The sequence below is a fragment of the Haliaeetus albicilla genome, chromosome 20 (assembly GCF_947461875.1).
Source record: "Haliaeetus albicilla chromosome 20, bHalAlb1.1, whole genome shotgun sequence".
Classification (NCBI taxonomy): domain Eukaryota; kingdom Metazoa; phylum Chordata; class Aves; order Accipitriformes; family Accipitridae; genus Haliaeetus; species Haliaeetus albicilla.
In genome coordinates, this window is record NC_091502.1 from 2,009,238 (window position 1) to 2,023,932 (window position 14,695).

The following is a 14,695-nucleotide window of genomic DNA, read 5'->3' on the forward strand; positions in this document are numbered from 1 at the left end:
TTGTCTTTACTTGGCGAAGGCGGTCATGAATATATTCAATACCCTATCTTTGTGTACAAAATAGAAACTCCTGTATTTTCTTCTGACTGCTGAGGGTCCTGTCTACAGCGCATATAAGAATTTGCTTCAGTTTAACACAGATGTATCTGGACAGTTACCAGTTCAGTGTTATCAAAACAAGGGCAACATGTGGTAGAGGCACTTTGCTTCCAGTATTGTACTTCTGGCAGAGATATTAAGTTTTTTAGTGCTTCATCAGAAAACGCCTATTTGTTGTAAAATAATGTTCTGGAGAAATATCTTTCAGCAGAAAATTTACAGAAATATAGGCACAGCTGTAAAACCAGTGGTGTCGTTCAGGCTGCCTCGGAGCAATCGACCCCACAGTTCCCCAGATCTCAGCCCCTGGCAGTACAGTGCCATCCAACGGGGGAGCCAGAAAACAGCCTGGGGACGTAAGAACTTCTAGGCTTTCTAACATATAGTTCTGTTCTGAAGCTTTCTCCACCGCCGTCGGACTTGGAGCTCACGTGCACTTCATTGTGGGTGGGTTTCTGGCTTGCCAGGAACTTTATGATGAGATTCTTTGCAATACCCCCAAGTTCTTCGTGAGTTTTTGGAAGTCAGCTTCCTAGCTGAAGTGCAGACTTCATTACAACTACAAACCCACGTTGATCTTCCAAAAAATAACGGGAATTTTTGCTTCTATCAAAGAGTTCAAAAACTTAAGGATTTGTTCCAAACTGGAATAAAATGTTTATTGTCATGTGTAGAATTGCCTGTTAGGTTTCAGTCAGTTTTAATTCTCTTATGTTGTTTTCAGAAAAGATTTTTTGTGTGTGTATCGTTGGCAGGGAGTTCAGCTATCAAAGGTAAATTTTATTCTAATTTTCAAAAAAAATCATGAGTTTCTATGAGAGCGCATCAGTGAGTGCAGATGTTATAATGACATTACCAACTGAAATCTATTTATCTATGTTCATATAGACCATGAATCTTCAAAATCTTCAAAAAATGAAGAAGCAGAAATAGAAAGCACATAATACAGCAGTGCAATCATGCTTTCTTACAAGCTCTTTGCACTGAAGGCCATTCTAACATGCAATAGTCATAGCAGATGTCAGCAGGACCCGTTATTTCACTAATCCTGCTGGAACACTATCAGATGAATCTCAGCCGCTTTTAGACATTCCTCCAAAATCTTTTATGAGATCGTACAGTGATACTTTCTTCCCAACTAACTCAATGACTGTTACCCTTCTTGGAAAATGAAAACAGAACAGAAAATACATAGATTGGTAAGGACCCATTAGCAAAAGCCAAGCAATGCAGATGGGTATGAAATAAAAATTAGAGTAAGGGATATTCTTTATGACAAGGAAAAGGTCTTCAAATGTTACTCAACACCTTGCTCACATCTTAGCGGAAGAGTATGCATGGGTATCAATTTTTATTTAACCAATACTGGTCACTTCCAAAACTTTTAAAAATCAGCATATTGGCTCTCCTTCAGAAAACATTTATTTGTTGATTCATGTGACCCACAAGCATCATTAAAAAGAATGACTTTATGAAATAAGTCAGTCAGTACAAGATGGAGACAAAGAGTTAGGCTGAATTTCTTCTAGAGACTCAAATTTACCACCCTCTCTTTCAGGGAACACAGTCTTTACCTAAATTTGAATTTGATCATGCACTGTTGAAAGACTTCTTAAGATGGTAGGTAATGCTGTAAAAATGAGCAAGTGAGCTTATACAATTAAAACGAGATTACATGAACAAATGAGATTTACCAGTAAGAGACTGATACCAAAAATCTGCCAGAAATTAAGTGCTTTGAGTCAGAGAGAGACACTACTGAGGTACTGACCAAGCTGCTGTAAGCTTTTCCAAATACAATACAAGCTCATAGACACACACACACACAGAGAAAAAAAAAAAAAAAAAAAAAAAAGAGTCAGTAATCCTCAAAACCTTGGGCATAGCCGGTGGTACCTGGAATACAAATGTCAGCCCAGCCTGTTGTAAGGCAGGTGAATGACACTAGATGACAGTAAGAGAAACTTGCCTCATGCGACCACCCAGGTTTTTGGCTATAAAGCCTGCCTAGCAGTACTAGTATCAAACAACAGGTCAAAAAAACATTTTTCTTAAGACCTCTGAGATACTCTGAAGGAATCTCTTCAGGCTGAAGCTTGTTTACTGATGGATACTTTAGTGTGAGTGTCACTGCAATTCCTAATTGACTTCAGACATAACGATGCCTTCCAGGTTTGGATGCTTTGATGATGTACCTAAAAATAAATGACCTTGGAGTTTTAAACTGATTAAAAATGAAAAGTAATTTATCAAAAATTGGCTCAGCTCTTGTCCACTCTCATTTAAAGAGTTTAGACACACCGCTTACAGAAGAAATGAATACATAAAAAGGAAATTAGAAGTGAAGGACGGTTCTGTCAATAATGTATGGGACAAGGACTGAAGGGACCTAAGTTGACTTTCCCAGCTCTCCAGTGAACCCTCCAGGCTCGGGTGAGGCGGTCAGGGAGCCCGTGAGGCTCTGCCTGCATTTCCCCATCGCCTGAAGGGCAGCGGATCCGCACGAGAGGCGGAGCTGCTGGAGGCAGGCCAGCGTCCAGAAGCGGGATAGCGGCATCCTTGCGGTGCTCCGCCAGAGGTAATGCACCCTCAGCAGGGCTCCTTCCTTTGGCACGGATCCACCGGACTGTGGCCATAACGCTCAGGGACCGAGCTGGCGAGACTGCATTGGACCGCACCATCTGGACTTTCCAGCCCAGGTCTCCGGTAGCTTCAGGGACTCTGCTTTGTGCTCCGCTGCACAAGGGAAACGTGCCCCCCGGTTTCCAGCTGTTCAGTGGTAGCACTTCTGTATCACCCTGGGATGATTTCGTGACACATTTATTAACGTCTGTAAGACTGGATGCCTGGAAGATGTCCACCATATAAGCACGGAAGGAAAAGCCTGAAGGTTCAAAGCAAGCGAGTTTGACAGCTCCTGAATTCTGCCACCGCCCTACCGGGAAGAACACAGTGACCATCCTCCGACCGGCCAGCGCAACGGGTGCTACCTTCGGGTTTCATGCTTGCGTTTGTCTTATGTCTGGCCTGAGGATAACCTCGAGCATAAAAGTCAGGACCAAGTAGAGATGAGAGTTGTAACACTGGAGTACAAAGTGATGCCTGGTGGAATTTAATTTGGGTTTCAAATTAAAGCTCGCTGGAGTGAAATGTCTGAGGAAGGCTCTCTGCAGGCAGGTTCATAAGCAGCATGTGTGCTACAGGCAGGAATCGTAATAGCAGACAACCTCCTGGAAATCTTTGTGTATGGTGTAGAAAACTGCTGGGTTTTACATTTAAAATTACCACAGGAGTTAACGCATAGAAAAGGGAAAGGTGAAAGGAATAATGCCATCGTGAATGTTTAATTAATGATAATTGCCAGAAAAGCTCTTCTTTTGCCAATAACGAATGGATGTCTATGGCAGTTATTTCTCCTTTTAAATACCTAATCTGATATTATATTTCAGCTCAAAGAACTAAATGAGAAAAGATGCTGTAATCTAATCATACCACAATCCAGGTGACATCTGTACTGGGCAGAATACTGTTGTTATTCTGCTGTCTAGTTGCTGTTGCTGAGAATGATGAAGTAGCGAAATTACATTTTCCCATTATTATTTCCAGACACTCTCTGGCAATGGTTTGTTGACTCTAATAAAGCTTCAGACAAAGCTGTCAGCAGAGGAAATGGCAGAAGGGGAGCAAGGAACAGCCTCCACAATACATGAATCTAAAGTCTCAGCGATAGGTTGTGCATTTTCTGATAAAATTTAATGTGTGTGTTTCAGAATCTATCATAAAGCCGCAGCTGAATTCTAGAGGGATAAATGTATTCTATCAAGTCACGGTGCTTAAGACTTTGACAAACGTAAACATATTATGAAGGATTAAAGAGTCAGAAGCCTTACCTGCTATAGTGTTGAGGAACATCAAGTATTCAAAGTTAGATATCTCCCGTCTCTGCCAGCGCTGAGTCATGTTGGAGGATTTATAAAGCTGTCGGGGAGTGGCCAGAGAGATTCTCCTAGGAAATACATTTAAAGAATGATTTTTTTTTTAAGAGCCTCATTAAATGTTAAGATGTAGGGCAATGTTATTAGTGTGATTAATTTCAGATTCTCTCAGAGGCTTTTTTATTTCATTTAATGAAGTCAAGAACACACTATTACCCTTATTTGAGAAATTACTAAAATTAAGAGCTGTATTTTATTTTACCAGTACTACAGCATTGTAATAATTCAGAATAACATATTTTGTGTTTTATTTTATTGTGAATCTGGTTAAAAGACTGGAAGTAAAAGAAACTGCAGACCTCCTGGTGCCTGGCTTGTCCAGCAGGAATAAAAGCATAATACCATTTCCCTGTTTCAAAAGGATACATTGAGATAAGTTCATTAAGGTGAGTGAGTGATAGATTAAAGTGCCATATATTTCCAGCACATGGGCTGAAGATATTTATTCCACAATTTGTGCACCTCCTCCATGGTCAGCTACCCATGATCCCTTCCTGTATCCCAGTAAGCTTTGAGATTTCTATTTATAGCCTGGTTTCTGAAAGAAACAAGGTTTATTCAGTTAGCTGTTCACATGTCCATCTGCCTGTCTCTCCATAACAACTTCTGAATTGCATTTCATTCAAATCAGGAAGAGGAGTAGAAGCTTCTAAGATACTCAATTTCCACACATTTTCTAAAACTTAAATGACTGGTTAAGGGAGAAAGAACCAAACTACTGTGCCAAGGAAGAGAAAAACAGAAAGCTTCAGCCCTTCTGTATTCAATTTGACAACATCACAATAACCAAATACCGTGCACCAAGTTCTAAATTACCCATAGTATATACTGGCCCTGGCTGGTAAAATATAGGGGACCAGATTCAGTCTAGACTAATGCATTAGAGAAAAAAATCTGAAAAAAACAGAAATAGCCTCACTGCTCACAACTCATTTCTAGAGGAAGTAGTCCTTGCTGAAAAGACGACTAGGAAAATCTTTGGAAGGAGAAAAAATTCATTTCCTCAGATACTGTTTTTACAGAAATTTAAATCTTATAAATGGATCAAAATAGAGAAAAATGTTTATACCTGTTAAAAAAAAAAAGGACCCCTAATGTGTAGCCTATTCATGAATTTAAAGAATATATCTAGTATTTATATAGCTTGTCAAGAGTAAATACGGACACCCAATGCTTCAGCTTTCACTTGCACACTAAACACACTAAGCGTACTATTTCTTGACTCTAAATGCCGAGTATTTTTTTAAAATGAAGCCACATACAAGGTGTCAAATTGGGCAGCGATTACAAAAATGTGGACCATCTACTTCTAAAGATATATATACATACTCCTACACATGCACTAAACCCTATTTCTGGAGAAAGGATGAATATTGGTATGAGATTGGAGTGTACAGTTATCACAATCATATGTCTAAATTGTCAATGTGTAGGTTGTCAATGTCTGCCACACTTAGGCTTACAAATTGGGCATACAAAAATGACCATGCAACTGTAGGCACACTTTTTTCTTTTTTTTTTTAATCTCCGTTTTTACCTAAAATAGTACATAAGGTCTTGCCAGCTTGGCTAGCCTTATTTTACAGTAGATTGTAGGATGCCAGTGGTAAATACTTTTTATTAGTATGTAGGAGACATTACAAAAATTTTTTAAGTCGTTTCTATTATGCTTCTTCCAAACAATTTATCTAAGGAATTATCTGAATATAATCATATTTTATATTGCATTTTATAGGACAACAATTACTTTTACAGTGGCATTCTCAAAGGCGTATTATTCCCAGTAAATTTCAACTAACACTACACACAAATTAATAAATACAGAAAATAAAATACTAAAGAGATCATTAAATTTACAAAGCAATTCTGTCACAGACTTTCTGTTCCTCCCATGACAAAACAACATTTATGCATCAGTACAGCTTAGTAGCTGCTTTTAGACTTTACCCACAGTCTCCCAGGGAGTCTCAAAAATCTATAAAATGTCAAGTGCTGGACTTCACATTTGAATGCCTGATTTGAGTGAACTCTACAGAAAATCAAAATATACTAAAAAAGCTCCTTATTTACTCCATATCTAAGGTGTTTGAAAGATTCATAGTTATTTCAGCAGAGACTGGAAAAAATTATGCACAATAAATTGGTTCCACACCTGCTTGTTTCAGTTAACACAGGAAGACCCACTGTTTTCTGTTTTGCTAAATCCACCCAACTTTGATCAAACCATTTCTCTCCTTCGATATGCCATCACCAATATGAAGATGCACAAATGAATGTGCTTCCTTTGCTTCTAGAGAACCGTGAAATAGCTACTCAAAATGGAAACTGCAGAGGACTCTCTGATGTACAAGGGGATGATCCAATTTTTCAAGTTTTATATGCTTTAAATATGTTTAGAAAACACTTCATGGCATTTTGTTGAGGGAAGGGATGTTATGTATCCCGTATGTGGAGCATGACCCACCCCCTTTCACAATCACTTTTAATTTAGTTAGCTACAATCCAATCTCATACAAAGAATCTTTAAGTATCTTGTCAAAAATGTAGCACCTATGTGACGTTTTGTGTTGTGTTGCTCCTGTTCAGAAAAAAAAAAAAAAAAAGAAAAAAAAAAGAAAAAGGCTTGGGAAAGTCACTGGCTTCTGACAAAAGACTCATCAATGTTTACTTTTAATCAAAACCCTAAAAGGGGTTTTATTCTTTGATGACATCAAATCTTGGTTTTCTTATCCCTCTCCCTTCCCAAAATCCAACCTCTGCAACCAGCTACACTGAGATCTGGAAATCCATCACCAAGCTACTGATGTGGAGTAAGTGGCAGAGCTGAGCTGACATTGAATAGAGCTACCGTACCAGCCAAAATATGTTTTCTTTCAGCAAAAACTTCATCATTTGTATTTCTTAGCTTTAATAACTGGAGCCATTGTTTTACCTAATGCATTAATAGCCCACAGAATTTCAGTGGAATGTGCTAGCACATCTTTAGTGGTGAAGTATGATATCATATCTTTTACCAATTTTTTGATCTCTGTACACTTACAAAACTGTCAGGCAGCTCACAGCTGGTTTCTAAGCTGTGATGTTACCCTCCATAAAAATTCATCTGTAAATTACACCTGAGGTGTCAGAACTCTAAAAAGTGGCCTGCTAATAGTGTTGTATAAATGTGGATATTACTCTACCTATGTAGAATCATACAGATCTGTAGAAATTGGTTAAATAAAAGGCACAGTACTGTCTGCCCAGTTGTATCATATGGCAAGGTCATAAGGAAACTCCAGTCAATGCAACATGTTTCAGGAACAGTGAAAATGCATTTATCAAAGACAGATGAATTTGATTACGAAATCAGACCGAACTCTTCAACATGTGACTAATTTTAAGGACATAATTACTTCTTTGTAACATTAAGCACAGGCTTGAATGCTTTGTCGAATCAAAGCATTAGACAGGCTGTTGGGAAAGGTAGCAAAAAGGCGAACTGGAGACTTGCTCAGAACAGCAGGTCTATAACAGTCTTGGGAACAGATACTAGTTTGCCTGCTTCTAATCCTTTGTGCCATTAGAAGATCATAAACATTGCTTTTTCCTTCTATTTCCTTCCATCTCTGTCAATCGCAGGATTTCTCCATGAAAACAAAAATGCACTTAAAGTCTATGTACTGCATTAAAAGTAATTTACTCCTTCAGAATGTTTCCATTGTGAATGCAATTCTTCATGATAATGTAATTAACTTTGGATGAAATGTTTATCAGAGTAGTATCAGAGAGGAAGTATTATTTACAAAAATAAAACTAAAGAACTCAAGCAAAACAACCAGAAAGATCTGCTTTTGTTAAAATATTTTAAAGTACAGCTTAATCTGGAAAATTGGTTATAAAAAAAAATGATATTTTACTCAGCATAGCAGGTTCTTTTGGTTACTCAGCATAATTTCTCCTTATGTTAGTTACACAAATAAGCATAATTTTTAAAATGAGCATTCCAGAGCAAACATATTCATAGGAAGGGAAACTGTACTTTAACATCAATAAAATATTAACTACAGAGCAGTTATAGAGCCAGATTTTCCTTCAGTTACTCCACTGCAGTCCTATTGAAGACAATAAGGGTATGTAGACAGACAAAAAGGAAAAACCATGATTACAGGGTCTTTATTGTGCATAAATCATACCATGATTACGCAAAAACAAGAAAGAAAAACAACTTCGCTACCATATGCCAGATTTATTCTGAAGGCTAGCAAGCTCATTTTCGATTCAAATTGAACTTTAATCAAAAAGGTATGGAAATAACTGCTTATAATAGTGAAGCTGAAACTTTTCTAAATAATTATATATCAACAAACTTTTTCAGACAATTATTCACTGAATAATGCACAAAGGATATGAATTTCAAAAGTAAAAAATGTCACTGTAGATATGAAATTCTGATTGAGAAATTTGCATTTTGTTTGTTCTAGAACATGTGGCCATTTTTATTTCAGAAAAGAATACTATTACTTTCCATTTAGAGACAGCAATTCCTTTAATTTGAGTATTTGGAAGAGCAATGCAAATATTAACAAGATGCACCTTCCAAAGAAATGCCCCAACTTCCCCTTGATCTCAGTGAAAACTTGAGAAATTTGGCAGTTTGCCTAAGAACTTCAGCACATTCAGGAGATCAAGCCTTAGGCATCATGAGGCTCTTGAGCTCATGACAGGAAATGATGTTCAGCTGGGAATGAAATAGTTCTCCAATCCTACAAACGCTTTGACACTTCAGAGTATTTCCACATTCAGCACTGGGATAAAACAAGGACAATGTGAACTTCCAGTTTGTAGGAAATGACTTAAAGAAAGAGAAAGACACATCCCAGACATTACACTGATGATTAAGTCATTGGCTTTTGGCCCAGTCAAGCCAAATGGAGATCTGAACCCAAAGCACCATATTTTGTGAATTTCCTGCTGTTCCCTCACTCCCTTCTATTTATTTATTATTCTTTCGTGTTGACCAGAAATTAATCCTGAACCTAAACATTTTTCACCAAACTTCTGCTGATAGACCCTCAAAAATAATTTTAGGTCTGAAGAGACATTTCTAAACAAAAAAAACCAAACAAACAAAAAAATGGAGGCAGGAAATTTCCCTCCACAACTCAGTGAAATACACAAGAAAATCATCTAACCCATCACTGAAATATGAATTCTTTTATAGTATAGGATCTGACAATTTCAAGCCTTATTTCTGACCATAGGCTGATTGGATATTGATGTTGATGAGATAATAAAAACTGTACTTGACCATAGTATGTGAAAATCTCTACAACTGAACCTTAGCTGGTCTTTTCAAAATATATATCCTCCTTAATTTTGGAAACAGAAGAATAATGCATTATACTAATGAATGGAAGAAATTTGGAAATTGCAAAATAACCACTCTACTGATGAGCAATGAAGTAAAACCCACACACATTCACATAAAAGACAAGTGAGAAGATATACATGTAAAAAAATAATTTTCATTCAGCAAACACAAAACCTAGTCAAGTTTAGCTCCATGTCCTGCCTAACAATCACAGCAAGGATGAACATTTGTCTACACATTTATAAAACCTGACTGAAAACAAGACTTTGAAGAGATAAGGTATAAGTGTTTTTTCTAGTCCTTCACTGGAAGGTACTTATTTCCTGTAATGATTACAAAAAAAAATAAATCTAATTTACAATACTTTTACTTCTATTCCATAGTAACAGGCAATATAGTAAGTAAAGGGTATTGTTTCTCAAACTAACCTTAAGAAAGAGAAAATCTAGAGTTTCATGACAGGAATAAAGTTGTACTATTGACATGTTTTAAATATCATTTGTACAATGTAATAAACACAATATATACAAACTATTTTAATTAAATTACCTGGCTTGTGGCAAACCATAGCTGGTTCCTACTCCAACACGTGGCAAGCTGTACACAACTTTTTTCACCGTTGCTTGGTCAGGAAAATTAAACATAACAGAAGCTAAATGAAGAAGAGAAAATACAGACTAGTAAACCATCTGCAGCGGTCTGTTTCTCTACCTGCATATATTTTTAAAACGCTCTGGTTTTTATTTGGGAAGAGGAGTCACTTCCACTTTTATCCTCTTGGGGATCCAAGTTCAAACAGAAACTCCTGGCATACTTCATACCTATGTACCATGAGCTGGTTAACGTCTTGGCCCTAACTCTCCCATCTGGCAGAAGACCTGAAGTGAGGTATACTTCAGAGGACCCACAGCCTACCATTAAGCCATATAACCTCGTATCAGGCTGGGAAGCTATTCGGTAGTTGGCATGGCATTTGGTCTTCTAACTGGTGCTTTAAAACACACAGGACCAGAAAGTGTTTAATTCCGTCTCCAGCTGAAATCAGAACTTACATCAGAGCTCCTCAGGGCAAAAGACCACTGACACCCCTCACCAACCACTCAACCCGGATTCAGGGTAGCACGTACAGAAACCTGAGTGGACCCATTTATTGATCTGGTCCTTTTTACTTTAACTCAGTGTACAATTAGAAAAGGAAATATCCTTATGGATATTCCACTAAAATACCAAACATTTGAAGAATTTACCAATTGCAATGATGTGTTTTTATAAATAAATCTCACTGCTGCACAGAAAGCAGCGAGATCGATTTATGTGATTGATTTTAATATGATATGCAATGAATACATGCAAGAGTAATCATTACTGAACAGAGACATAAGCATTTTATCAAAGGAAGCACAGAGTTTAAATTCTAAGATTAATAAATAACACAAAATAACTACTAGCACATTTTTATGCAACAAAATAAACAAAGACATACTTCTGTTTGCCATAAACACTTCCAAAGCTGTGTTCTGGAGAAGATAACGTCTTGAAAAAACAGCTCGAATCTCACTGAACATCCATTTTCCATGAAGGCCTTCTGTATAGGCAAGGACCTTTAAAGAAAGTCAAGGTGACAGTTATTAGCAGGATTTTTTCATTAAAATATTGCATAAGAACATAGTAAGTTTTACCCATCAATGAAGTACAATTAAGTTAATCGTATCTAACACTTAAAAACTGTAAGTAAAAACATGAACTTAAATGTTTTTTAAAAAATGCAATGAAGTATAGCTGTTAGAAAAATATCGGTAAGTACCGTAACCTGATACTCCTACAACCTATTTCTCACGAGTCACATCAACTTATTTCCCTCAAAAAACTCCAAACTCTACAAGCAAGCACAGGCTGATGGACACAGTCGCAATTATGCTTAGCTGTATTTTCTTCCAACAGTGTGCATGACACAGTTGTCAGTTAGGTATCGGATAACAGATTTACTTCTGAGGCTACCTAGTGCAAAGTACAACCAAAAAAATAGAACCTGCTATTCACGTTCACTTCAGAGTCATAAATTGGAACTCCCGCCATTCCATTAATAAACACAGAAATTAACTAGAACAGTATGTCAACACCATAATTTTTCTAAAGTTGAGTACATCTAATACCCCAACCCATGAAAAAAAAGTCACAATTTATATTTTTGCATTTTAAAATTAATGTGGAGACATTTTAAAATAAAATAGTTAAAAATTAGCATTGGTTTTCCAATTTGTCAGTTTCTCAATTGAAGGTATTGGTCTAAGACTAGATGTTGATACCTAGATAATCTTTTTCACTCTTCTTTCAGTGTTCCGGAAGTTCAGGAAAACAGACAAAAAGACACAATTTAATTAGGTATCAGCTTTATTAACTTATCTCATCTGTGAATTATCATTCCAGCAGTATCACACATTGTAGAACAACCCTCTTCCAATCCTTTTCATCAGCTGGAAGGCTGCCCTCAGCCCTCCACCTCTGCTCAGGTGGGCTCTGCCCATAGCTGAGACCCTGACGCTTCATCCTACAAGGAGTCAGACATTTGGGATGGGACCGTCCCCTCACTCCACCCAACCGCGTATCCCGTGCTCTGCAGACTCTGCCTTCCCCGGGGCTGCAGTTACTTGAGAGAATTGCAGCCTCAGTGAAACGAAGAAACACAAGGAACACTTTCAATAAAGGGAAATGCAAAAAGAAGGCTTCAGACTGGAGAGACTGAATTTCTCTGTTGTCCATTAGGTGCACAGAAACTCTTGGTACACCAGCTTGCAGTGCTTTACTTACTCCGTTGAGGTCTTTGCTTTCTGTAATCATGACCTCCCCCACCTTCTGAATGTTAGGGAGACCACATGTTGCTGCTGTCAACGATCCTTCAGGCGTGAGGTAATGGAAATTGTATTCCTTCAGTTTTTTCAGTGATGTAGCTTCAAGTTAGTAACATGTCTTCATATAGGAAAAAGCTAATTTAAGTTTATACACATGGTGTTAAAAGAGCTCCACGGATTGTTGTTAATTTGTTCTCCCTAACTTTTTTCTCATAACCATGATGAGTCTATGGCAGAGGTAACGGTAACAACAGTGACGATACAAATGTGCTTCAGCACATGGAGGAGTGTTCAGATGTTACTTCTGTCCTTGACGGAGACTGGACAGAGGAACACACTGAGCCCCCTGTACTGTCTACAAGAAGAAATGACTGACAAAACTCAGAGCAATGCTGTGGCTGATGGCACTGTCTCCTTCACCCAGCTCTCCACGCTAACTACACACAGCCTTGAAGAAGGGAAGGGGCTTGATTTCTTTGGAGGTCCCCCAGACACACGCAAGAGACTATATGTTCCCTCCATTCAGTCACAGGCCAGCTGTGGCATTACCACCTCACATGCTAAATTCTTGCAGTGGTTAGAAATCTGCACCTTATTTTTACTTTTAATTCTGTTGACTTCAGCTTCTCGCCACTAGATCTTGTGACACCTTTGTCTGTGAGATTAGAGAGTCTTCTAGTATCAGATAACTTTTCCTTGTGTCAGTTATTACAGACTGTGAGCCAGTTACTGCTTAGCTTTCTCTTTGATGAGCTAAATAAACCAAATTTTCCTTCAGTCTTTCATTGAGATCAGATGCTAGGATACAGCTGGTATTGTGTATGTGAAATTCAGATGGTTAAGAACAATGACTGTGAAGATTTCAGCACCCTCCTTCTTTGAATGTATTCTGCTGCCGATACATAATTTTGGTAAATACACAGGTTCTTAAGATACAGAGAGGAAATAGGGAGGAAAACACTCAAGTTTAAAAAGCTCAAGATGAAAACAGTCTCCCAGAGGGAGGAGTTTGAAATGTATATAGCCGTAACCAGATCTAGAGCAGCCAGCAGATTAGCCAAAGAACTAGTACCTGGACAAAACACCGTGCTTCAGGAATTCACTTTTTTTTTTTTTTTTTTCAAAAATGTTTCCAGTTGTCCTATTGTTTTCTAAAGAAAAATGTTTAATACTGACTGTATCCTGTGTATTAACATTTTAGATGATTCACAGTAATATATTTACAATGTCTTGATACCTGCCACAGCTTAGTTATTATAGATCAACACTAAAAGCACATTGTATACCGACCATACACAGGTTGCCTCTTTCTTCCTCCTCTTCTTACTCAAGTATAAAGCAATTGTAACTTCATAGAGGTACATTCACCCCACTATGAAATGAAAGACTTAAGAGAGCACTCCAGTAAAGCAGTAGAAAGGATAGGAAATCAGAGGAAAGGAAGGAGTCTATAATTCAATTACTGTCCTCAATTACACTCTTCTTAACTGTCTATTAGTCCTACAAATATCAGATTATCATGTCAATATCAAATCATCTCAATTATTTCAGTATTTCTGTTGTATTGTTTTCCTGTCCAAGATACACTACCCATTTTTGTCATCTTCCATAACATTCCTCTAACGCTATTTTCAAGCGATGCATTAAACCTTCCGTTATTAGGTACCTACAGTTTACAGCAGAAATTACTGACATTGTTACAGGATTTTTTCTTGTTGTTGTTATAAGAGCTGAAACAAATTAATTTCATTTTTCTGAATTTGAATCCTTTAAAAGGTTTATATGTATTTTTTTATTATTATTATTATTTCCAGGATGATTTTTAGCATTTCACTTTCTCATATCACATGAATGAAGGCCTGGCTATTTTACATTTTTTACAGACTGCATGTATTGTATATTTCATTATTCATAAAAATATGGAAATTACCACTTCGTTCACCAAAAGACACCAAAATTACGTTACCTAGCTATCTGAAGCCAAAATTACTATGTGCTTCATCCAATATTTTGTTGTCGTTTATATTTAAAGTCAGTGCTCATTATTTTGATAGCTTTATGAGTTTTTGTCCTAAAAACAGTCGTGAAGACTTCTTCTAGGCATGTCTTAATGGCTGAAACTTCATGACTAAGCACAGAATTCTAGCTATATCTTAAATAAGCTGGTTTTAATAAAATAAAAACCAACCAGCCAACCAACAATGTCTATGTTTGAACTGAGGACACTTTTCATTTTTAGTATCAGCTGCAATTGTTTGCTTCAAAGCTCATTTTTCCTTGTAAAACCTTTTCGTTTACTCAGAAATATGGATATGTTTTAAAGGTAGTAATGGGTCCACTGGCCAGCTGATAAACCAAGAATAAAAATTTGCTAGGATGCATTGCAATAAGATGAAGTT

The 14,695-nt window shown here is 37.3% G+C and overlaps 1 protein-coding gene across 13 annotated transcripts in view; it reads right to left on the reverse strand.

The window, feature by feature from the left end:
- The window catches only part of NBEA (neurobeachin), a 509,812-nt gene that overhangs the window by 96,529 nt on the left and 398,588 nt on the right, over positions 1-14,695 (reverse strand). For all 13 annotated transcript variants that reach the window (XM_069808013.1, XM_069808012.1, XM_069808005.1 and 10 more), the window contains 3 exons: positions 10,931-11,048; positions 9,997-10,099; positions 3,990-4,105 (listed from right to left, as the gene is read on the reverse strand). In XM_069808013.1, coding sequence (XP_069664114.1) covers positions 3,990-4,105; positions 9,997-10,099; positions 10,931-11,048 — 337 coding nt within the window. The remainder of the gene's footprint in view (positions 1-3,989; positions 4,106-9,996; positions 10,100-10,930; positions 11,049-14,695) is intronic.